This window comes from Thunnus albacares, chromosome 9 (assembly GCF_914725855.1).
Source record: "Thunnus albacares chromosome 9, fThuAlb1.1, whole genome shotgun sequence".
Classification (NCBI taxonomy): Eukaryota; Metazoa; Chordata; class Actinopteri; order Scombriformes; family Scombridae; genus Thunnus; species Thunnus albacares.
In genome coordinates this window covers 5,300,616-5,324,771 of record NC_058114.1, presented here as the reverse complement: position 1 = coordinate 5,324,771, position 24,156 = coordinate 5,300,616, and the positions used below count along the sequence as shown (strand labels likewise).

Genomic DNA, 24,156 nt, shown 5'->3' with positions numbered 1-24,156 from the left:
CATATGATTAGGTGAGATCGTTTTCTCAACTGCTTTATCCTAAATCAAGAATCATTAATTCAGATATGTAAGTTGCACATTCTACCGACACAAATGCGATCACACACCTCTGCAGTCTTCTGCTGTCATTTATTGTGGATTTTACATAATCTCCACATTTGATCTGCGTGCCTTAATATTGCTCGTACTGGACTCGCTGAGATTCGAGCTTCCAAAAGCCAGTTCATGCCTGATTCAAGTCCTCGAATGAAATGAACTTGAGCTCAAACAGAAATAAGGCGACGCACAGAGAGCCAGTTCACATTAGACTTTATGAAAACCAATTCTACACACTTGGCATCGTAGATCATAAATATTTTTTTTTGAAAACTTGTGTTAAAACACAAAGGCAGCAACTAGATGGAAACTACACCTGCGACAGAAACTATCATTAGAATGGAGCTGTACAACCGTGATCATTCATCATTCCAAATTAAAGTTTTCATTTGGCCAATATTAAATATTATATATTAATACAATTAAATACATCAGCATATTTAAAGTAATAATCTCGAAGATTTTCATTTAAATAAATATCTATCGCCGAATGAGGTAACACAGTGGTGATCGAGCCTATGACCCGCTGATGAAGCCCTTGCAGACATATTAACAGTCCTAGAATTACAACAGCTTTTAGCCAGGCTCACAATCCCCACCGTGCTGCTGTTTGTCATTTCAGAAATGACTGGTTGTAGTGGGACACAGTAGACGAGGTAGACTGGTCATATGCATACTGGAGATTTTTGCCAAATCAGTAGGACATCTGGGTATTTTTGGCATACAGCAGATCTTGCTTCTGTTTGGATTCTGCATACTACATGTTATATTTTGGCCAAATCAGTGCATACTGATGCGTTTTCCATCACCCAGCAATGGTTGGTGCGCCAGAGAGGGGAGGCGGAGCTAATGCTAGTGTCTCTGCTAGCGTTGCAAGTAAACAGTTAGTGTGGCCTAACAAAGAGAAGATTGATTCCTACAGACTGGCGTCACACATGCGACACTCTTTGGATCTCTGGGAAATGAGGTCCAAAGACACACCTGCAATTACCGCTTATCACCAAAGGTGTCGCCAAAGACAATGAAAGAGATCTTCGAGATTGTTACTTTAAGCTCCATCATAATAACTCAATCACAGCCAGTAAGGCTTTGCTTCCATTAAGATGTTTATATGGTTTGTATTACTGCCTTAATCCAAAACAACTGGAATACTAGTTTGCATGTATAATACATTCACACGCACTGGTGTGAATATAAATGTAGTCATTCTCTCAAAAAAATGTAAATCACAGTCAGGATCAAATAATTTACTTGTCAGTCTCAATAAGTTTAAGGTGATATCAGCTTTTTTTGCTCACATCAAATTCTTCTGGTCAGACGTGTGAAACAGAAGAAGTATAAACTGCACTTGTTTGTTTGTGGGGGGAAAAAAAGGGAGAAATAAAGAGAGCGATTAGTCCTGTTGTATCTTTATGTTCCATGATGACGTTGAGCGAAAAAAAAAAAGTCTATTTGCTGTCGGCTTTTCTTAAATTAAAGTCCAGTGAGCAGTTATTAAAAAGGCAACTAAGCGGCCGTCATTTCTTGCTTCCCGCCACCGCTGACTTTCGGCCGAGCTCTCTGGCTCTCTCGGTGGCAGATTCTACAGCACTCATGGTCGAAGCCCTCACGCCTCCCTGTTCCAGGGTGTGAAGCCCGTAGATGGTTGTTCCGCCCGGGGTGCAGACCTCAGAGCGCAGCTGAGCTGGATGCTTCCCAGAGTCACGTAACAATCGGCCGGCGCCCTGTAACAGATGGTGAGATCAAACATTGTGCTTACGTACATAAAACGTGAATGAAAAAACAGCAAGTATATTTTTAGCAACACTAAAATTGCTGATTTTGCTGCAGTTAAATAAAAGCACAAACAGAAGAACTGACCAGAACAGTCTGAGACGCGATGCTGTGGGCCAAAGCGCTCGGCATGCCCATTTTAACAGCTCCTTCTGCCAGCGCCTCCGCAAACAGATACACCTGCAGAGACAGAAGCAAAGGTGAATAAAGTCCATTTCTTGCAGTCGGTTTTGTTCAGTAGAAGAAGAGTGAACTATTTCTAAATGATCAGTGTTTATCGTACCGTAGCAGAGAGAGAGACGGTTTTCTTTTATTTTTATTTCAGAGACTAGAACCTTACTCTGGACAAAAATGAATCACAGGGAATATAATTGTTAGAGCCGTTCATACAAAGGAGAAATATCCCTGAAGATTTGATTTTCAGGTGATTTGCATCCAGCCAGGAACTTTTGTTGCCTTCCCAACCTCTTAGTCCTCTCATTTACTGTCATCTCTCTACTACCTGCTCATCTAATAAAAGGCACTAAATGCCCCAAAACATAAAAACAGACATTACATTTTCTTTTAAGAGTCAATATTTTGTATTTTTTGGTAACCTGATGTCGACTGGCTGTGAATTTCCATTATGAAGCAACAGCCAAAGCAATGACTTCTTGCTTTTGATTGTTAGTATTTAGAACAAGTATGTTAAGTGCTTGTACATTTATAATGTTTATCAAGTTTTTATTTGTTTTTACTGAGACTTGTACTTAATACAAAGAACTGTCTTTGGGGTTTTATTGAAGAAAATGTCAACTATATGAATGGATTCAAAAGCTTAATGCATGTTTGATAGAAAGCTGCATTAATATTATGTGGTAAAGTCTTTTTTATAATGTGTTACCACTCAACAGTACTGTCACTTTAACTTCAAGAGCAGATGTGATGTTCCTTGTATGAGTTTATGAAATGTGAGAAAGTTTCCTGTCTCTGCAAGTTGATTTTCATACTGAAGTGAAATTAATTGAAACCGCAGACTGTCTGGACGGGATGAAAATACTTTTAAGAACACGTAGACGAAAATGTTATACATTGTGTGGTTTGTGGTAAATGCCTAAAGCATGCCTCAACACTGTTATGGGCAATTAAAGTTTAGTTTATATAAATTAATAGTTTCACCAATTTAATCATGAGAATTTAAATCTCAAGACTTGAATCTCATCATCAGTTGTGTGTCATCTTTGTTTTGAGGAGCTCCTGTTTAATAATCTACAAGCACTGACAAAAACATCCTACTTAATGAACCAGTTCTCTGGTTCCTGAGACACTCACAAAAGCAACTCCGCTCCCGCTCAGTCCAGTGTGGATGTCAATCCAGGCCTCAGGTCCTTCTTCTACCAAACCACAGCGATGCAACAAGGAGCGCAGCAGAGCTCCGTCCTCCTGTTTTGCATGAGATCCTCGTGCAAACAGTAGAGCACCTTCCTGAACTAAACACGGGAGGTTCGGCATCAGCCGGATGACGACCGAATTCTCTGGCAGGAGCTTTGAATTCAAAATACACAAGATTAAAACTCAACGTCAGTGAATCAGCGCTTGGTTTTAAAGGCCGTTAGATGCGGGCGGGGACACTCACCTCTTCTAATGTTGCCAGCGTTACTCCTGCTGCAACAGACACCATTATGTGTCTGTCAGTGACGTGTTGCGAGACCTCGTTGAGAACAAGTGGAACCAGGTGAGGTTTGACTGCCACAAAGACCACATCTGAACCACAGACCACCTCTACGTTGGAGTGAGTGACGGAAATCCCCAGTTCCTGAAGGCAGGTGGACGAGATATTACTGACCGTCACATACACTCCCATGTAGAAACACCCACTCACAATGAATCCACACAAACTTTACAAAGGGGACAACCAGGGGTACATTTTTCATAATTTATGCTCTCAAATTAGCATTAATAATCAAAAAGGTTGTTGTGGCTTTTCCGGTCAGTCAAGGAAAAACACTCAGTCTGCTAACGGTAAGCTAGCAGCTGTGTTGTGGTGTTGAAATGCTTACAACTAAAATACTAGTCAGATTTGACTGCTTGCAGCTTGGCTGCAGTTAGGGGAACATATCTTGTGTAATTCAGTGCAAAACAAACAGTGAGAGCTGTCAGGCTGTGGACAATTTAGTCTCAGTGGCATTTAGTTTAGAGCTGAAATAACAAAAACATAATCAGCAACTATTTTGATAATAGATTTAGATTAGCTAAGTACTCAGTATTGTGAAAATTTGCAACTTTTCTTTGTTTTATGTCATTGTAAACTAAATATATTTGTATTTTTGACTGTTCATCTGGTTATTTGAAGCTATTAGAAGACGTCTTTGGGCTTCAGGAAATTGTAATGGGCATGTTTTACTGTTTTCTGACATTTTATAGATACATGCTGCACTAATGTAAAGATATATACTCAGATATATGAGGGAGATGATTGTTAGTCCTAATGTGGGTTAATAAAGAACAGTTTGACTTTGAGATATCTGGTTATACTTTTAGCCAGTTAAGAACAATGTTGTATTAACTTTGACATCCCTTAAATATTTTATTGTTTAATATTATGTTCTATTAACTCATACACACAGCTTTTTACTTTCTAACCCCCTAAAACAGGAATGACTAAACTGCTATATTATGTGCTCACGTTTTTTTTTTTAACTTGACACCCGCAGGTCTCTTTTGCAACAGAGCGAGGTCAGCATGACATTGGATCGGTTTGCAGTACAGACATCCAATCACAATGAAGCTGATCTGACACAGTGTAACCATGATCCTGATCATACTGTACCTGCTCACTACCCTGCAAACCAATCATTCTTATTGATGATTGACAGAGAAGTAAAGGTATTAAAACAAAGTACCTGAAAGCGTCCCAGGTTCCTGGAGGACGGTGCGCTCACTTTGACGTTTAGAGGCAGAACATTTCCTAGAATGACGACACACAATAAGATCATTAACAACTCCTTCACTTAAACCCTCCCTGCTCTGTTTCACGTCTTTACCGACTCACCGGACAAGATGCCCTTTGCGATGCCGAACGCCATGTTCCCCGCGCCGATGAAACCGATCTTCAGCTGCGAGTCCATCTCGGGGTCCATTTTGATCTGAAAGCGAGGAAGAGTCCAGATCAACATCGACAATATACAACGTCAGCGTTTGACATTTACCTAAAAACTAGGGGGTGTGAATCACAAGACAATCTACCACACAGTACTATCATGACACGTTTCCGACGGTAACAATGGTCACACATTATTACAGTGTTATCGTATATCACAATTCATGATATACAATAGAAAATAAATCATTTATGATCACGATACTTCTGTAACTGAAGATGAAAGCATCCCACAGAGATGGTAATGCTTTAATAGTGTATCATTTTAGTAAAAAAATGACAAGAGACCATGTAGGAATATTGGCGCCAATGCAACCCAACCAATCAACAGCGCATGGCAACAGAAGAAGGTATTGTGATATCGACAGAAGAAACCTGATTACTGAGAGAAATCAGATAACATGTTAAACCCCGGGTGACGGTTGGCTGGTAATCAGATTTCTTCCCCTCCCCCCATAACTGCTGCTGCTGCTACAGCCCAGTTATGCTTTCCTGAGATTTTGTCACGTATCTGCATCCTTAACCTTGTAAAGGCCAAGAGAGCAGGTTTCTGAGACGCCTGTAAATCAGATTCCTCCTTCGCTCCTTTGACCTGATGATGTCTGAAAGCAGTTAACGCCTACAACAAGGGATAATCAGATCACTGATATGCATTTAATCTGTAGAAAAAGAACGTATCATGATATCTCTGCCAGTTGATGGGCAGGAAATAAATCACAAACCGTTTTGATGATAATCTAAGAATTTCTCATGCTAAATTCCAATGAATTTGCCGGCTCAAGCTTTCCTCTAGATCGCTGCAAATGAATATCATACGTTGTGGACTGTCGGATGGACAAATCAAGCAATTTGAAGACGTCACGCGAGAAAATCTATTTAGATTTTTGTACAAGTGGAATGAATGAAGTGAGTTGATGAAGTGATTATTTGTCAGCAGTGCCAACCCTTCTCCAGACCAATAAATCCTACTTTTCTCTGTTTATAATGACCAGTTTGGTTTTTTTAAACTGATTTGGAGCGGTGCTGATTCAATTTCACTGTAATTTTGGAAGCTGCTGTTTTGGATCTGTATTGAGTTAAATGTATTTTGTCCTGTTGGCCAAAACAAAAAGGACAGAAAAACCCTTTGATACCGTCTGTTCACCTCTCAACTGGACTCTGCAAGCAAAAGAGACAAATACTGATAAATACCCATCATCCAGGATCTAAATTTTGTATGGATTATGATTTTAATACTCATTTCTACATTGTTTTCATATCAGGCCTTTACATTCTTTCAGTTTTTATCGTTTGTTTTTGTTTCACTGCTGTACAACCAACTGCCCTTTGGGGACAAATGAAGTGATTGATTGCTCGGTGATTGTAATATTCAGTTGACCCTCTGCGGTGTACACAGAATATTAACCACCATACAATTTAACAGCACCAAACACTACAGCCTCCTTGAATAAACATCTCTCTAAATCAGTGTCAACAAAAACTGAACATTATAACCTCCATGAGGGATTTATTGCAGGTGCAACGATTAGTCAATCGACAGCTTCTTAAACGTGAATATTTCCTGGTTTCTTTAGTTGTCTATGATAGTAAACTCTTTGGGTTATGGACTGTTGATCGAGACAGAACAAGACATCTGAGGGTTTTGGGAAACGGAGATCGACACTACTTTCTGACATTTTATAGACCAAACAACTAATCGATGAATCGAGAAAATGATCGACAGATTAATCGATAATAAAATAACTGTTGGTTGCAGCACCAATTGCACGGCTGTATTTGACGGCATTAAAGGACGGGTTCACAATTTTTCAAGTCTGTCTTAAAACACCAGTCAGGAGCCCAAATGAACACTGAAATAGGTTTTTCTTGCCAGAATCATTCCTCCTGTTCATACTAACAATTAGATGTTCCCTTCATAATGCACTAACAATTCAAGTCAAAATCCACAGTCCTCCTTCTGTGCAAAAATGTATTTAAAAGTTTATCTGAAGCTAATATGAAGCTTCAGCATCCAAATGATTTAAATCAAGTAGATATCTTTCAACATTACAGTCTTTTTAGTGCCAAAGTTCCTCTTTTTGTTACTATATTTCCACCGCAGCTCAACAGGGAAACACTGTCTGAGGAAACACAAAGAGGGAATTTGATGCTAAAAAAGACTGTAAATGTGTCAGATATCCACTTGATATGACTAACTCAGACTGCCGAAGACTCGTAAGTTTAAGATAAACTTTTAAATGCAATTTTTGCACAAAATAACTGTGTGGACACACTGTAGATTTTGGCCTCCATCACTTACATTGAAGGCGCATTTGTAGCAGATCTTTTAATATCCAGTATGAACAGGAGGAATGATTACAGCGAGGTAAATCTCTTTCACTGTTCATGTGGACACCCGACTGTTGTTTTAAAGGACCAGTGTGTAGAATTTGGTGGCATCTAGCAGAACGGACCTAGCAGAAATGGAATATAATATTCATAAGTATGTTTCAATTAATGTATTATCACCTGAAAATACTAATCGTTGTTGAGCTCTTTATATCTATATAGGGAGCAGATCCTCTTCCACGGAGGCTGCCATGTTGCGCCGCCATGTTTATACAGTAACCATTTGCATTTTTCGTGAGTTTCATGGCCACCGTAGGTTCTCTTACACACTTGGAAGGGGAGGGGAAGGGTATTCAGTCGGTTGCAATCTGCAACCTCACCACTAGATGCCACTAAATCCAACACACTGGTCCTTTAAATCAGATTTGAAAAATGGTGAACCTATCCTTTAATTTCGGCCAGATGCACCTAACAAACTGGTAACTGGGTGTTGGAGGGATATTCACAACAGGCACACAGTCGGCCAATGAATGCATGCATCTACACAACACATGGACGAAATGAAACCACACTTATGATCTACTTATGACAAACTACGCTGTATCCACGCTCATCACCCCTACAATTAAATCCAGGTTCTGGGTGGTATTGTCCGGGCAGGGCTGGGGCCAGTGCAGCATCGATGCGTCTCCATCCGAGTCTTCTGTCACTTCATCGTTCCTGTCAGAGTTGACCCCAGCACCGACCAGGGGATGTCTGGACTCCATGATAGCGATCATTGTGTTTTCGTACCGCCACCAGCCCTGTATTTTGATCGGGGCCGGGGAGTCGGGCTCCCGTTTGCACTTATAATACGCACTTTTGAGAAGTTTCCAGCGAAACTTTAACTGGTCCACCGATCTGTGATAACCGGCCGCTGTCATCCTCCTGTGTGCCACCTTGAAGAGTTTGTTATTCCTCACTTTCCTCCCGTCCAGACATTTCTTCATGTCCAGCTCTTTGAGGATTTCGAGAAATAACTCAGTCTCCTTCACGTCCCAGTTCTGCTTCTTGATGCCGGAGTCGTCCATTGTTGTGGCAACCTAGCCCGGCTAGCTCGGCGGCGGCTAGTAAACGTTAGCTTAACGGTTGCAACGGTTATAACGGCAGCTTGAACCGTACCCGTATTTAACCTACAGCTCGTGAAAACGGCGCCAATTAAATAATAAATCCCTGCTATTTAAAAGCAAACGGTAGCAGAAATGTAGCTGCTGCTTCTGCTGCGTCTAGCTAGAAAATAATCCAGGACAGATTAGATTAGAAACACAACGCACATGCTTCTTGTTGACGGGACAACCATAAAGTACCGCGGAGTGACACACACACGATGCCAAGCGACGCTGTGAATAACACCGGCTAACGTTGGTTCTAGGAGATTTATTCACCTGGTGTGTTTCAGATTTGCTGGTGTCCATCGTAAAGTTGTAAATCTCAAACTGCAGTTTAATTTCAACTGTCTTGTCAGGTCAACTACACCCCCGGAGCATCCACGAAACTAACCAGCTGTGCGATGCGTGAACTATCGGTTGGTTCGTTTTTGACCGCTTCACCGCTGCAGTCGGGTGGGGCGGCAACTGCAGCATACTACACGGACGCATTCCGCACGTTTTTAGACGCCGTGCCGTTCCGTGTCAGCCCGGATAAAGAAGCGAACACACCTTACGTCCGCCCCTTAAAAATGCGAGGACTTCCATTGGCTGCGACCTCGTCATATAGTGCGGAGAGGTGGTGGACAAAAAAATCGGCTGTCATTCCAATCAGCTGTGTGAGGAGAGACCGAGATGAGCGTTTTCTGCATCCTGCAAATTTAAACAACAGGTACATGTTTTTTAAAAAAAAGATATTAAACTTTTGCATTTAACCAGACGTGCAGAGATTGGTGAGTTAAATCTTTTACTTATATATTGCTGCACAAGTTGTCGCTGAATGTTTTAAATATCTTGAAATTAGCTAAATTTAACCTTTAATTGGGTTTCTGTGTTTCCTACGTTTTTACACGCAGTGAAGAGGTCACAGTCAAAACTTTCAGCAGCCGCTTGTGCTTAAGAATAAACTAGAAAAAAAACAATCTTCATGACATTCTTACTGATTTGAATGTTCTTGAGTCCCATTAATGTTACTAATGCGTTTTTTCTATTTTAATGCCGTTTAAAGTGTATGTTTTCAATAGTGCGTAAACGGTGCGTTCATGGTCCTCACTGCAGCGCTGGTGCAGCAGATAGCAGACATGCCTGGGCAAAGCCACATGCCTCTGGACCCCATTCAAACATATTGGCTCAGTTTATGTCGTGACATCCTTCAAATAAAACACTTTCTCCTGCAACTTAGTCGTTTTTTTATTCATTAATTTCATTGAAATCCTGAAAGTTAACGCTGAATTTTGGTAATGGAATTTGATATTGAGATCTCAGATAATGGTTGGCGAGACATCTATAGGTTTCTGAAAATCTTAATTCATCTATTTTTCTTTTATTATTTATTTATTTTTACAACACACCCAAAATTAAAAGTAAGCCTTACCCATATGTTGTGGCGAGTGTGGATCATTTGATATAGATCACTTGTTTTTTGGAAATGTTAGAAAATAAGGGTTTTAGAAAATGGTATGTAAAGTGCTACAAGTACTAGGATAAGTTGTATCGTATTTTGTCTCTTTTATTGCTCTCAAGCAATCATTTTTATTGTTTATTAATGTGACATTTACATGTTTGATTCATTGTCTGGTCTATGAAATGAAAACAATGAAAAATGTGTTATCAGATGTCTTGTTTGGTCCATCCAACAGTCCAAAACCCAAAGATATAAAATGAACTAAATGGAACAGGGACAAAGAAAAATGTGTTGCATTTTTGCATGAAAAATGACAAACGATTAATCAATTATCAAAATAGTTGCAGATCAACTTTGACTATTTGAACTGATTAGTAGTTGTGGCTCTAACAGGAAGTGACATATTTGGTTATTACTATTAATAGCCAGTAAAACTTGAATTTTTGCTTCTATATGCACTCTTATTGTGCTTTTCTCCAGACATGGGACATCTCCTGCTCCACCACCTGTATTTCCTGCTGATCAGCATGCTGGCCTGCCAGTGTCCTGCAGTCAGCGGGCTGTTTGAGTGGCTGAGGCAGACAGACAATCCTCCTCCTCCAGCAGCAGCAGCAGCAGCACCTCCTTCCCCTGCAGCAGCTCCGGCATTTCTTGCTAAGGATGCTCAGTTTGAAATAACCACTGCTGATGAGAAGTTTTTGGCTGAGGCAAAACAACTGGAGCTCAGCCCTTTGGACAGCTGTCATCACAGGGTAAATGGACCTCTGAGCTTTAAATTTATGGTCGCTCACCCTTGAACTCAGGCTTCACTTTGGGTCACCCATGCAGACACGGTCACAGGATGTAGATGTACAGTACCGGTCAAAAGTTTGGACACACTTTCTCTTTCAAGTGGTACTGTCTATGTTGATATTTGTGCATTGACTCCATCTTAAAACAATAGTTTGACATATTTTTTTACATAAACCATTTGCAGTAGCCTCAAACCTCAAATCACACTACAACCTGACATCTTTGAGGTTTTTTTTTAGGACTAAAAAATGCAGTTACAGTCCCAGACAGCTTGAGGAATGCTGCTGTAAACCGTCTTTGCTATCAAATTGGATCTGGTAGCATTCCTTACAAATTTGTCTAAAGTAGTTGTCCTCAATGTAGGGTCACAGTAGCAGTTGTACACTTTCACTGGCTTGTCAATCACATTTGAATAAAGCTTTGTGCTCCGTCGTAGGTGGTTGCCAGACTGAAGGCGAGCTGTGAAAGCCTCTCAGAGGAGCAGCTTGCGAAGCTCGGAGTCGTTCTGTTTAACTGTCAGGCAGAGATCGAAGGGCGCCGGACCTACCCCTGCACGGAGGAAATGGTAAACTTAATATTTCAGAGTGATAAAAAGAGAACAATAAAAGGAGATTGATAAGAAAAAGAGATTTCAATCAAATGATATGGGATTTTGGCCTTCATGGAGATTTTGTTTACCTCATTTTCAGAGTTTAAAAGAGTGTACGGCAGACATGGATTCAGACACATGGAACGCGTACCACATAGTGAGCAACAGAGCGCGCTCTGTGTGCTATGCGACTCGCCAGCAGCTCTTCCGTCGCAGAGCAGAGCACACCGTCAACGCTCTCATCTCCACAGCCACCAGCCAGCTAGATGCAATGAAAGACCTGAAGGTAGAGTTGAGTTTTCTTTTGCCTTCTTATCTCCATGCGCACAGCATGTGATTTAGATCAGGCTCAGATCCTCTTTTGATTGCATTACAGGAAGGCCAGTTGGAGCTGAGGGAACTGACTGCAGCCTCGCTGGACAAGGTGCTTGAGGGCCACAGTGCCCTGCAGGCTCAACAGGGGAAGCTGCATGAGGGCCAGGAGCAAATGGAGAGTTCACTGAAGGACAACCTGATGCGACTGAGCCAGGAGAAGGCCCTCATCGCCTCTGGACAGGAGCTGGTAGCCCAGCTCATTCACGGCATTACAAGGAGAATGGGTGAGACTTTCATGTATTTTGTTAAAATATCACATAGTGAAATAATCAGCCTTTTGCATATTTTGCTCCATTTTGGTGTTATGTGACATAACAAAACATGTGCTAACATTTGTGCATTGTAAAGCCAACAGAGAGCATGTACCACCAACAAGGATGAACAAAGCTTCTTATTTAAATAATAGACAGCGTTTCTAAATTATTCATGTGTATCAAAATATGCACACTGATACATGAGAGAGAGAATACATGTGCCAGATGTTTTTCATTCAAGTAAATGTAGTAGTTCATGAGAAAACATGTTAAAAGATGCCCAAGCTGCCATGGATGAACTTTCCATTGTCCAAACTTTCAATTGAGAGATTGAAGTAATTAGACCTGTTTTACAACTTTCTGTCATGACAAGTATTATCTGATTATCAACCAGTGGTTAGCATGATGGAGTAAAGAGTTAAGTAGCCTGACGGCCTGCAGGGGGCGCTTTTGGACAGGCTTGTGCTTCTGGCCCAGATGTTGCTGAAACGTCAGTCAGACGGCAGTGAGTTGAACGGTCTGTTGGAGGGGTGAGAGGACTCTTTAACGCTGTTGGTGGCCCTGCTGGTGCAGCATTTTTTGTTACATTTCAACATGAGTCTTCTTGTTTACATGTTCTACAGCCAGTAAACACAAATAAGAGCTCTGATTATGTGCAAAGACCAAATCCATCTCTTTTTTTGACAACGTTTGTGCTCCAGCAGTTATTAGTTAAGTTAAAGGATGATTCTGTTTGATTCCTATTTCACAAATAAATGATTGCAAAGAGCCTTAACGAGACAGTTTCATCTACTAAATGAATCTTGAAATCTTCTTCATACGTCTTTCAGATTAGAGTAAAATATTCTCTAGAACATCTGGGTTAGTATATTATGGAGATGTTTACATGTGTAAGTTCTGACTGAGCTGTATTCTGATAAATTATTGGAAAGGCTTCATGTAAATGTTACTACAGACACTGTCACTTCCTGTCTGTCTTCTTTTTAGAGAATGTCAGTGAGAATTTGCAGATTCAAGGCTTGGAGGTGCAGGACAGCCACAAGGCGATTGTTAAAGACCTGGCAGATGTCAGACATCAAGCTCAGGACATCTACCAAAAAATTGGTAAATGAGTGATAGTGTCATGAATCAAAATTCATCACAGCATTATTGAATTTATAGTTCACATCAGTGCTATCATGTTTACTTTTGTTTCTTCTTCCCTCTGTGGCTGATCAGACCACAGTATGTTAGAGTTTCTGCAGTACCAGGACCAGACCTCCCAGTACTACACTGACCTGATGAACAAACTGGAGCGTATGAACAGCACGCTGGGAGTCATGCTGCACTACCTGGATAACATGCAGAGCCGCATAGAGGAAAGACTGCACATGATCCAGGGCTACCTTGGCTGGGCAGGTGAGACTAGCACAAAGTTTGTACAACCATTATATACCTTTTTTGACTTTTCTCTCTCAAAAGAATTAAAAAAAATATTATTCATAAAACATGTTTTACTTTTAGTATAATAGCAACAATTGTAAAGATTTAAGACAGTTTTTGAGAAGTTTTGAAAAATGTAGGAACTCAACTTTTAAAAAATGTATTTAGAAAAACTGTTTAATTGCACTTAAACCCTCCAGAGCTCGTTGTGTTGTGGTGATTGACTCAATCAGTCTGAGTTGTTATGACAATCAGGTCAATATCTTCCCCCTCAGTCAGTGAGAAAACCTTAAACCTCTAAATATGACAGATTTATTTGTCAGCCCGGCTTAATGAGTTTCCCTTGTGCTTCTTGTGATTACAGGTTTGAGCCTGACAGCCTTGTGGACATGTATCGCACATACAGGCTATCTCGTCCTGTGCGCTGTCATGCTGACGTTCCTGCGATGTCCGGGTTTCTCTCGTGCGATGCTGCTGTTCACCGTGCCCATGAACGCACTAGCTGAGATCAACCAGCAGCCGGCGCTGGATCTCACCAGCCTCAGCCTGCTGCTCCTCACTCTTTCTCTGGGTACAGACCTAAAGCTGCTTACCACACAGATACAACGTCTCATATGATCAGCTCTCTCATGTTTGTGTCACAATGATGTCCACAGCTCACTGGTGTGTGAATCAGCTGTGGGCGTGTTTCCAGCTCAGAGGAAAGCCGGCTGTCCCGCTGTCACTGGCCTCCTGTGAAATAGTGGAGCCACAGAAGCCGGTTTCATCCGGCCATTCATATCCACCATCCTCTACACCGCAGAGGTGAGTCTTCAGACCTCGTCATATACAGGCTATGCTGCAGACATCTAAACTGGGTCGAAGAATTTCAGTAGTTGATGCGGCAGAAAATTCAGTGCGGTTAAGACAAGTGCCAAGAGACGAGATTAATTTGGTTGAAGCTTTGGATCCAGAGATTTTTATTTCTTAACGATTGTTTGCGTATTTTAATGCAGATCTGGATCAAAATTAAAAACTTGCTATTAAAAGAATTGTACAACCATGCAAGGGTGTATGCATTCTAAATGCTTTCTCTTTAATTTAATATAACTTGTCTTTATTGTGTCCTCAGAGATGAGAGGAACGGCTTCATCCAAGACGACCTGCTGAATCAGGACAGCTTCATATCAGGTGTTAATTATAAACCGTTACAGTGAAATATTTCAGAAATAGTCAAAGGATACCTTGTGTTTTACTAACCTCAGTCATTCATGCTTGTTCTCATTCATGTCTTGTATACAGGTGATCTTGGCATGTCAGTCATGTCTCCCTCTCACAGGAAACCGATACCAGAGTCCAGATTTATGCCGATAATCGGCACACCGAGTCACTCCACTCCCAGACTGATACCACAAGCCGTTCTGTCAGCGGTGAGCACTGAGTGAATATCACTGGAGATATAACTGAAGCTGTTTGTTTTTTGGGGGGGGGGGGTTAGCACTTAATGATTAATAAGAATGTTTCATTTTTATTTTTTAGGCTCTGATTGATGATATCCCCCTGAGGAACCACGGATGTGTTTTTGATGCTGTGAACGACTCGCATGATTTTGTGAATGACTCACGAAGTGCGAGTCCTACTCCGTCACTAGTCAGCAACAGGTCAGTGCTTTACACTTTATCAACATATAAACTCATGTAAAGTGTGTCATGACTTTTTTTTTTAAAAATTGGAACTGGTCTTTTTACAGCTCTCTGTCGGGTCGTCAGCTGTGCAACGGCGTCACAAAAACAGGGAAGGCTTGTAAGAAGAGAGCTGTACCGGGACAAGAATACTGCCGAGTCCATGAAGGGGGTCACAGCTCCTACCTTCACTCCTGAAATGCACAACTTCCCCTCTTAGCTTAAGTTTTCTTTGGTAGAGGTCTTCCTCTGCAAAAAAAAGTGAATTGTTGTTGTCGTCACTTTAAGTTCTGCTTGCTTTGCTTGAAGTTTGCTAAAACAGACACTACACTGGCAGGATTTATAAATGTGTTTTTTAAAGATTTTTATTGACATTTTAACGGTTCATTTTTAAGTTAATAAATTATTTCTCTACCCATAAACCCGTCTGATTCTGTATTGAGGTTGTTTTTACAGCACATCATCAGATTAGTGCAATCAGAAATCAATTCAGACTCCAAACTGTACAAAACGCAGCAGCCATATGACTCCTCTTTTAATGTCCTACACTGACTGCCAGTTGGTTTTAGAATTGATTTTATGATCCTACTCATTATATTTAATGCACTTCATGGCCTGGTCCCAGACTACATCTCTGAGTTAATCTCCCTTTATCAACCTGAACACAGTTTGAGGTCCTCAGGAGGAAGGAGACAGAGTTTTTTTTTCTGTCAGGGCACCACTATTATGGAATGACCTGCCTGAGAATCTCAGACTTGCAAATTCATTATCTTCTTTTAAGTCACTTCATAAAACTCACTTTTATCATAAGACTTTCTTATAATCTTTATATTTGTCTTTAATGATGTATATGTGGGAATGTGTGTATCTATATTCTATCCTTTGTTGTTTTTATGTCTGACTTGCAAAGCACTTTGTAATTGCTCGTTTTGATAAGTGCTATATGAATAAACTTTATTACATTTGAGAATTATGAAAACCTACAAATATCCTTTTATAATCATGAAACATGATCAGAAATCTCAGCCTGTCTCAAAGCCTGAAAAGATTCAGACGTTTAACATATTACAGGTATGAAACATTTATTTACTCAGGGCCCATAAATTTGAATTTGTTTATTAAATAAAGTGAATCTATAGGAGGTTATTTAAAGGTCCCACATGAAGCAGGTCTAGGTGCTGTATAAATACTGTGAAAGTATCAAAAGGCTCTTATTCTGAAACTGCCTTTAAACGGGCCGTTTGGACTTCCGTGAGGTTGTGATGTCACAACTATACGCTCAGTGTTTGCCTCGGAGGGGAGGGAACAAAAACAAAATGTTTATTTGTTATTTACCTAATTTATGTGCACATCATTTCATTTCAGCTCAGTGTGAGTCTCTACTGCTGTCATCTATGTTCATGCTAGTTTCTCTCCTCTGTGTCTCTAAAGCCTTCAACAATGAAGGGAATTCAGTAATGTAATTTTGAACAGCTGAAAATGATTAATACACAGAAAATTACTGAAATTATAAAAATGTGCCAGCACCTGGATTCCAAGATTGAAGCAACCAAACTGATCAACACTAGCATAGTGAATAAAAATTTGAAAAACCTACATACAGGTGGTAGAAAATAATGTTAACAGTTACACAAGTATTGTTCCTAAAGAGAAAAGTCTACAACATAATTCAGAACCTGATACAGTATAATGTTGCAGACGTGAATTCAAAGTGAGACATTCAGTCCAGCTCACTAAGTGCACAGACGGGAGTGACAGACAGGATCTTCTTCACTACAGGCCTTCTGCCCGTGCAGATGTTGTTTTCCACCAGTTGTTTCCGTTTCCGCCGACATCATCATCTCTATTCTCCTTCCCTGTCAACAGAACGGGTCGTGGATCGACAGACTTTGTGCCCACTTGTTTCGGGAGAGTTTTCACTTGCGAGCTGTGTCATAGTTGGCAACGAACCAATCACAGGTTTCCTTCAAAGCTGTGAGAGAGAAGAAGAAGAATCAGTGAAGACAGACAACTGATGCAGTCATCATATGGACTGTGTGTTTCTGTAGTTTCTCAGACTGTTCTCTAAAGAAATGAATGAGCTGATTCTTCAGGTTTTAGTTGTTTTAACCTTTAGTTACACTCAAATGTTGAAAGATAAACCTAATAACATTCCATAAGTGGATTCTATACTGGATTTCAATGACATAAAATGTTACTGAACCCCATAACTACACACACACACACACACACATATAATTCAATAAGTCAGTCCCACCTTGTTTAAACGGTGTGAAGGTGAAGTCTGGCAGATACTGGTGCAGCTTTGCATTACTGGCCGTCTTTTTGAACTGGCCGTCTGCTTTACTGGTATCATACTACAGGGTGAAGGTCAAGGAAACCACACACAACTGATCAGACCATCGGCAATATTTTTAGTAACCACTAGACTAATCATGTTCATGGTTTTGCAAAGATCACTTGAAGTGTATTTTATAACAGTGCTGGCTGTTTTTCCGACAAGAATTCCAAGTCTCTAGATCTTAAAATAGCCTTCAATTTTAGTTATTTTTGATACTTAATGAGAATAAACTTGCAGACTTGGAGAGATAAAAGGTTTTCCATCCGAGTGAACAACTCACATATTTTAGCTTTTTTGCCCAAGTTCCCTTATTTTCTAAGAGAACATAATACCAAATTACCCAGATTACCAACAGACAGTTGCCTCAGATAGGATTACTACAACTATCAACCATCCTTCAGTGGCAGTTGGCTGTGTTACTCAACTTACTAACTTTTAGTTTCATCCTTCATGTAACTTACCCCCGAGACAGAATTTTAACACAACAAAATATACATGTTCCAGAGTTAACAGCTCTAAACATCAGCTGTGACGTCATCAGTTAACTTCAACATTAATTTAAGGATACCACCACTTCGCCTTTAAAGCCCAGCGCTTGCACAACTGCATCTGCTGCTTCTTTGATGGACACTTCATCTTCCTCGCCGACTGGAACCGACAGACACGACATAGAAATTACACTTTACTTTGAGTTGCAAAAAAAAAAAATCAGCTTTCACTATCAATATACGACATGTATGAGGGACTCACCAGAGAGGATGATCGGATCAACCTCCGGATATTCCCTCAGAACCCACAGGAAGAGACGAGCCAAGTCCAACGAGTAGATGAACTGCCTTCTGGGAGTGCCGGAGCCCCAGACCACCAAGGGCTTCCCCTCCTCTGACCAACAAAACAGATATGATCCAGATAAAATACCATCTAGAATATAACTGAAATTTGCACAAGCCTTAAAAGAATATTGGTGTATGAAAGAGATTTCTTGTAGATATAAAGTTATGTGTGTTTACAGCCTCATGTAAACAAAGCAGACAGATTTTAAATTAAAAAGGAGTCGGATCAGTGTTCAGTATCAACCGAAACCTTTAATTTAGGTCTCATAGTGGAAGAGAAAGTGCTTATGTGTTAAAAATGTGACTTACTTTGAGCGGTGTAAGCTTTGTGGATGAGGCCTGGCAGCACATGACCATCCTCAATGCTGAAGTTGTCATGAGGACCGAACACATTAGTGGGGATTACAGCTGTATAGCAGCGGCCGTGCTGCTGGAAATACGCCCTGTGCAACATCAACACACTTTACCAGACAATTCTAAAATCATAAGACTGTGCACACACAGCACACTGCGTCACATACTATACAACACCAGCAACTGAGTGAGTTTGGTTTGGTTTTATTCTGTCATAAAAATATATATATATACATATTCACCAGGAAAACTAACAAAAGCACAAAGATTCAAACTATAAACATATAAGATGGACATGCAGAAACACTAAATAAACTCAGCATGACACAGGAAAAAAACACTAAAGATTAACTAACCTGTTGTGAACGTCAATCATTCTCTTTGCATAGGCATAGCCAAAGTTTGACTCGTGGGGTGGACCGTTATGGATCTGGTGCAGAGAGGTAAAAGAAAGTTAGTCGCCATTTTCAAAAACGATACAGACAAACACATGCGGCACAAACAGAAAGGCCTCTTACCATCGTCTCATCAATGGGATAGGTGGTCTTATCTGGAAAGATGCAGGTAGATAGGCAGGAAACGACCTTGACGGCGCCCACTTCATGTGCCGCCTGCAGCACGTTGTCATTGATGTAGACGTTGTTCCTCTGAAGGAGAGAGACACATCAGTAGCCCACAGTCACAAATCTGAAAATAATCGTCAGAAAACTAGATAAGGATAACATTCTGTTATCAAACAAAGTCGACTTTCCTGTAGGGCTGCAACTAACGTTTGTTTTCATTATCAATTTATCTGAAGACTATTTTCTTGATTAATTGATGTCTATAAAATGTCAGAAAATAGGGAAAAGGGCCCATAATAATTTCTTAAAGCCCAAGATGATGTCATCAAATGTTTCTTTTTGTCCGATCAACAGTCCAAAATCCAAAGATTTCAGTTTACTGTTATGTATAACACATAAAAGCATCAAATCCTCACATTTGAGAGGCTGAAACCAGCAAATGTTTGGAATTTACCCTTAAAAAATGACAATTATAGAATAGTTGACAATTAATTTTCTGTCGATTAATTAATTGATTAATCAACCAGTCGTTGCAGCTCTACTTTCCAGTAAATGCAACTTTTGCAAATATCTTAATGATAACAGTGGAAGTAGAACTTCCTTTATACCCAAAAGTCCAGGTTATACTTCATGTTCTTGAAAAGCCCTCCCACCATAGCAGCCAGGTGGATGACATGAGTGGGTCGATGTTTCTTAAACACCGCCCGTGTCTCCTCCATGTTCCTGAAGAGAGGCCACACAAACACATACGAGTGAAGAAAGTGCAGAGAGTTATTCAGTACCAAAAAGTCTATTTGCATATTAGTAGCAGCTCGTTGACATTCATTCTCACATGAGGTTGGCATCTTTTGAGGAGAGGAATACCCATTCTTCCCCCTCCTTGCCTCCTCCTTCCTCTTTGACTATATGCTGTATGGCCCTCCCAACCAGGCCGGACCCTCCTGTCACCAGCACCCTCATTGGGCCGGTGTGATCCCCCTGACAGTTCATCTGGACAAAGAAAGAGAAAGACAGAGGTTACACCATGGATCCATTGTACAGCACACATGATTAAATATGATAGTAAGGCTAATATCATTAGACAAAAGAGCAGTTAAAGGATGGGTTCACAGTCTTTTAGTCTGTCTTAAAACAATAGTAAGATGCCTAAATGAACACTGAAATAGGTTTTTCTTAATCATTCCTCCTGTTCATACTGGCCATTAGAGGATCCCTTCATAATGCACTTACAATGTAAGTGATGGAGACCAAAATGCACAAGCCTCCTTCTGTACAAAAATGTATTTAAAGTTTATTTGAAGCTAATATGAAGCTTCATCCGTCCAAACAAGTCAAAGTCCACAGGGAAACACTGTCCGCGAAATGAACTAATGAATGACTGCCACGTCATTCATCGGTTTATTTTGTAGTTTATAACCTACAGTACTTTTTACGTGTCGAGCGACACTTTTTACTGTCGAAAAAGCGACTCTTGTCAAAGGGTCGAGCGACAGAAAACGTATTAGAAAACAAGTGTCGCTCGACACTTTTCTTTCATGTCGCGCACCTGGAGAGTTTTGTTATGTCGCGGACACCGTCATATTTTGTCGCGCAATGTGATTGGTTAGTGTTATTAACGTCGCCATTGAGATTGTAGTTTTCACTGAATTTCCTGGTTAATATTTGGGTCTGTAACTTTAAATAACGTGTAACATCCTTGTTTAATTAGTCCCGGTCAGGATGACATACAGAACCTAAACAAGCCGGCTGGAGGACAGCCTCTGGTTACCATGGAGACGACTGCAACCCTTCGCCGAAGCATAATTGAAAGCATCGCGTGGCTCTTTAATTTCTGCTGAGCGACACATATCAAAAGTGTCAAGCGACCTACCATAAACACGCTATAACGCCATCTAACTAACTTGTAGCCAATAAGCTAACTTATATTTTCAGACAAATGTATGACAACATCTCAAAGCCAACTTGTTAGTTATTACCGGCTTGTCAGCTCGACCAGCTAACGTTACTTTAGCTGAAGTTGATGTTAGCTAGCAGCTGCTCGCTGTTACATTCATCCGTTTCAACGACTGTTTAGTGATGTGGCAAAGCTAAACATGAATAGCTTTGCGTAAATAATACATCAGGTATATAAATCTTGCTATATTTCTGCCGACATTACTCTGCTACAGTCAAAAAACTCTGAGCTAACAAAATATATAAAGTAGTCTTACCGGTTAGTTGTAACCAAACACGGCAGGAAAGGGTTTTACCGACCTGTCGTCAAGCTAGATAATATATAGCACTGCATTTCCGTTTTATACCTTCAAAATACAGCTTTACTGACGAACAGCTTCCTACGAAAACTAAACATATTCAAGTTAGTCTCAAGCAGCGGTGGAATAAGTATTCAGGGCCTTTACTAATATAAAAGTACTAATACAGCAATGTACAAATACTCCATTCCAAGTAAAAGTCCTGCAGGAACACTTCTACTAAAGTAAAAGCACATGAGTATTATGAGCTTGATGTAGTTAAAGTATTGCAGTACAAGTAATGGTTTTGTCCCTCTGACTGATAAATTATTATATATGACACTATTAAATTATTAATACTGAAGCATCAGTGTTAGAGCAGCATGTTACTGTTGTAGCTGCTGGAGGTGGAGCTAGTTTCAACTACTTTATATACAGTTAGCTAGTTTAGTCCAGTGGTTTCAAACCTAGGGGTCGGGCCCCTCCAAAGGGTCACCAGGTAAATCTGAGGGGTCGTGAGATGATTAATGGGAGAGGAAAGAAGAAAAAACAAAGTTCTGAAACACAAATCTGTTTTCAGTTTTTGGACTTTTTCTCTAATCTTTGATTTTTGGTGAAATATTGGATCATTTGAACATTTATTGAAATGAAACAATGTGAGATGTTTAGAGGGAAAAATCACTATTTGGTGGAGCTGTTAACAACTCATAGACATGTGAAATGTGACCCCGACTACACACTGCTTTTTGTAAGACGTCAAAAGCTAAAAAGGTTAGAAACCACTGGTTTCATCTTTAACAATGTGTTGTATTTTAAAAGCTTGTTATATTATCCATTGTGTCAAATCCTCATCTGAAAAGTAACTAAAGCTGTCAAATAAATGTAGTGGAGTAGAAAGTACAATATTCCCCTCTGAAATGTAGTAGAGTGGATGTATAAAGTAGCATAAAATGGAAATGATAAAGTAAAGTACAAGTACCTCAAAACTGTACACAGTACTAGAGTAAATGTACTTGCTGTGATATGATTTCCAACTCTTACTTTTACTACTATAAAAATGAGTTTTCTGGTTTACATTTTCTGAGACAGTAACACTGCACATTTTTTTCTGAATGCATGGTTTTTGTTTTAATCTGCTCATACTGACAGCAGAACTGCTGATGACTGCAGTTTTTTTGTCTGTAAGGGACACATCTTCATAAATGAAGAGCAGCAACACTGCCCATACTTCAGATTTTTTCACTTGTTGTGAAAATACCAGAAAAGCCACAAAAACTGTAACTTTTCATGTAAAACACTATAAAGCACATCTGATGTTTTGTCTTTGTTGTTTATTCTTTTTATTCGTCTTTTAATTCAAATTTTATTTTAGAAATTCTTAATATGGTATGTATATATGGATTTTTGTCTGATACATACTCCCCTGTTCTTTAGAGAAAAAAAACACAGTTTAGTGTTTTACTCACTGGGGCAGAACACTCACGTCATACAAATGAAACTTTAAGATCCCTTCCACACATTTTTTAAAATTTATATAAAATACTCTACTTTGTGTCTATAATATAATAATAATGTGTCTGATATAGTTTTTCCACAAAAAAGTTCAATTATCTTGTTTAAATCCTTAAAATGACATCTCCTCCTTCTCCCTCCAGAAACTATAAATATGCAAATATGTTAATTTCAGAAATTTAACTGCTGAACACAAGTCCATTCTCTGTGTTTGTGCACTGGGGGCTTGAAGTTTTCACATCACACTTGTGTGAGTTGAATATTGGACCAGGATTGGCTTCCAAAACTCATTGTTTTTGCGCGTAGGCCTGTCCTTTCAAATTGTATTTTCAATGAGCTCAGAGAAACTTTCCTCTTTCAGCAGACGAATGTGAAAACAGCCTTCTAGTGTCAAACTCTGCTCATACATCATTCTGCACAGCGAAGCCCAAACATCCAGCTGTAGAAACAAGAAGTGAGTGAAGGGGAACTTTAAGAATTGCTGTGAAACTGTACTTTAATTTTTATTTTTTGCTTGAAGAAGGATTGATGTTTTTAATTTTGGTCCAAATTCCAATATGAAGTGATCCAATATGTACATTTAAACAGATTCTGACCATTCTTCTGTACTATAGTATGTCTCAGAAACACATTATTGCTAGTCTCTCTAGTGCCCTCCACTGGACAAAAGGAAAGCTGCAGCCACTGAAGCTGCTCTTTTCACTTTCCACCAATTTTGAGTAGATATCACAAGGATTATTTAAGGTTAACAGGATGTATAAAACCGCCTCAGTTTATGTTTTGCTCACCCGGTTGCCATTAGTGGAGCATGTGTTTCCTGCTGCTGATCTATCATTTATTTCAGATGGATGATGAGTCAGAAATTTATCTGTGTTGGTTTCGGCTGGTTTCAACCTCCACAGGGTGCTGATTTCAGAAAATGTTCCTGTTGCAAAATTGTTTTTATACAGCCTAGAGGAGTTATGCAATGAAATTAAAGAAATATGCCACAATGACGATAATATTTGTCTTATTTCCCTATTCCACCATGTGCTATGCAACCTTGTGGGTGGGTACCGTTTCATCTGCTAGGAGATAATGAGATATCTGTCTCAAAGGTATTTTCTGCCACTCCAATACAATGGAGGTGAATTGAATTTTGTTTGCAATACAGAAAATGCATTTCAAAAGCTCAACAGCAACTTATCCCGTCCCGGTGCCTCTTAATACTCCACAGACCTAAATGTGAATATTTGAACTAATGAAGAAACAGTCTATGGATAAAAACTTATATTCCAGCTGATTGTTTCCAGTTTAACATCAAA

The 24,156-nt window shown here is 39.9% G+C and overlaps 3 protein-coding genes across 5 annotated transcripts; 1 reads left to right on the top strand and 2 right to left on the bottom strand.

Annotated features, from left to right (window-relative positions):
* Positions 1-292: 292 nt before the first annotated feature.
* Positions 293-8,965, bottom strand: pycr3 (pyrroline-5-carboxylate reductase 3). Of its 2 annotated transcripts, none has more exons than XM_044361035.1 (7): positions 8,761-8,965; positions 4,901-4,994; positions 4,752-4,816; positions 3,485-3,664; positions 3,181-3,393; positions 1,957-2,049; positions 293-1,820 (listed from the first exon to the last, which is right to left on the bottom strand). In XM_044361035.1, the coding sequence occupies exons 1-7, from the start codon at positions 8,788-8,790 to the stop codon at positions 1,614-1,616; spliced, it is 882 nt and encodes a 293-aa protein (XP_044216970.1). In that variant the 5' UTR covers positions 8,791-8,965; the 3' UTR covers positions 293-1,613. The 2 variants fall into 2 exon arrangements, with proteins under 2 accessions (XP_044216970.1, XP_044216969.1); XM_044361034.1 differs by lacking the exon at positions 8,761-8,965 and adding an exon at positions 7,960-8,745.
* A 134-nt stretch (positions 8,966-9,099) lies between these two features.
* Positions 9,100-15,322, top strand: bmb (brambleberry). The gene is made up of 13 exons (XM_044361032.1): positions 9,100-9,193; positions 10,406-10,677; positions 11,154-11,282; positions 11,407-11,592; positions 11,683-11,905; positions 12,923-13,039; positions 13,154-13,333; positions 13,722-13,928; positions 14,014-14,161; positions 14,469-14,527; positions 14,639-14,766; positions 14,876-14,997; positions 15,087-15,322. The coding sequence occupies exons 2-13, from the start codon at positions 10,408-10,410 to the stop codon at positions 15,214-15,216; spliced, it is 1,899 nt and encodes a 632-aa protein (XP_044216967.1). The 5' UTR covers positions 9,100-9,193; positions 10,406-10,407; the 3' UTR covers positions 15,217-15,322.
* A 796-nt stretch (positions 15,323-16,118) lies between these two features.
* On the bottom strand, positions 16,119-21,407 carry LOC122988601 (GDP-L-fucose synthase-like). Of its 2 annotated transcripts, none has more exons than XM_044361036.1 (10): positions 21,320-21,407; positions 19,942-20,099; positions 19,718-19,832; positions 19,065-19,193; positions 18,903-18,976; positions 18,502-18,635; positions 18,110-18,241; positions 17,928-18,007; positions 17,276-17,375; positions 16,119-16,990 (listed from the first exon to the last, which is right to left on the bottom strand). In XM_044361036.1, the coding sequence occupies exons 2-10, from the start codon at positions 20,097-20,099 to the stop codon at positions 16,935-16,937; spliced, it is 978 nt and encodes a 325-aa protein (XP_044216971.1). In that variant the 5' UTR covers positions 21,320-21,407; the 3' UTR covers positions 16,119-16,934. The 2 variants fall into 2 exon arrangements, with proteins under 2 accessions (XP_044216971.1, XP_044216972.1); XM_044361037.1 differs by lacking the exon at positions 21,320-21,407 and adding an exon at positions 21,086-21,169.
* Between the last annotated feature and the right edge of the window lie 2,749 nt (positions 21,408-24,156).

Bases quoted from the DNA above. Each gene is read 5' to 3' on its own strand.
- pycr3 (XM_044361034.1), bottom strand. From the start codon at position 8,406: ATGGACGACTCCGGCATCAAGAAGCAGAACTGGGACGTGAAGGAGACT. The intron at 2,050-3,180 runs GTGAGTGTCTCA...CTGTCTCTGCAG, and splicing joins GCGGGAGCGGAGTTGCTTTT to GTGTATCTGTTTGCGGAGGC. The intron at 1,821-1,956 runs GTCAGTTCTTCT...CATCTGTTACAG, and splicing joins TCGCGTCTCAGACTGTTCTG to GGCGCCGGCCGATTGTTACG.
- bmb (XM_044361032.1), top strand. From the start codon at position 10,408: ATGGGACATCTCCTGCTCCACCACCTGTATTTCCTGCTGATCAGCATG. The intron at 13,929-14,013 runs GTACAGACCTAA...TGATGTCCACAG, and splicing joins GCTCCTCACTCTTTCTCTGG to CTCACTGGTGTGTGAATCAG. The intron at 14,998-15,086 runs GTCAGTGCTTTA...GTCTTTTTACAG, and splicing joins CCGTCACTAGTCAGCAACAG to CTCTCTGTCGGGTCGTCAGC.
- LOC122988601 (XM_044361036.1), bottom strand. From the start codon at position 20,099: ATGAACTGTCAGGGGGATCACACCGGCCCAATGAGGGTGCTGGTGACA. The intron at 19,833-19,941 runs GTGAGAATGAAT...GCCTCTCTTCAG, and splicing joins TCAAAAGATGCCAACCTCAT to GAACATGGAGGAGACACGGG. The intron at 18,636-18,902 runs GTTAGTTAATCT...GATGTTGCACAG, and splicing joins ATGATTGACGTTCACAACAG to GGCGTATTTCCAGCAGCACG.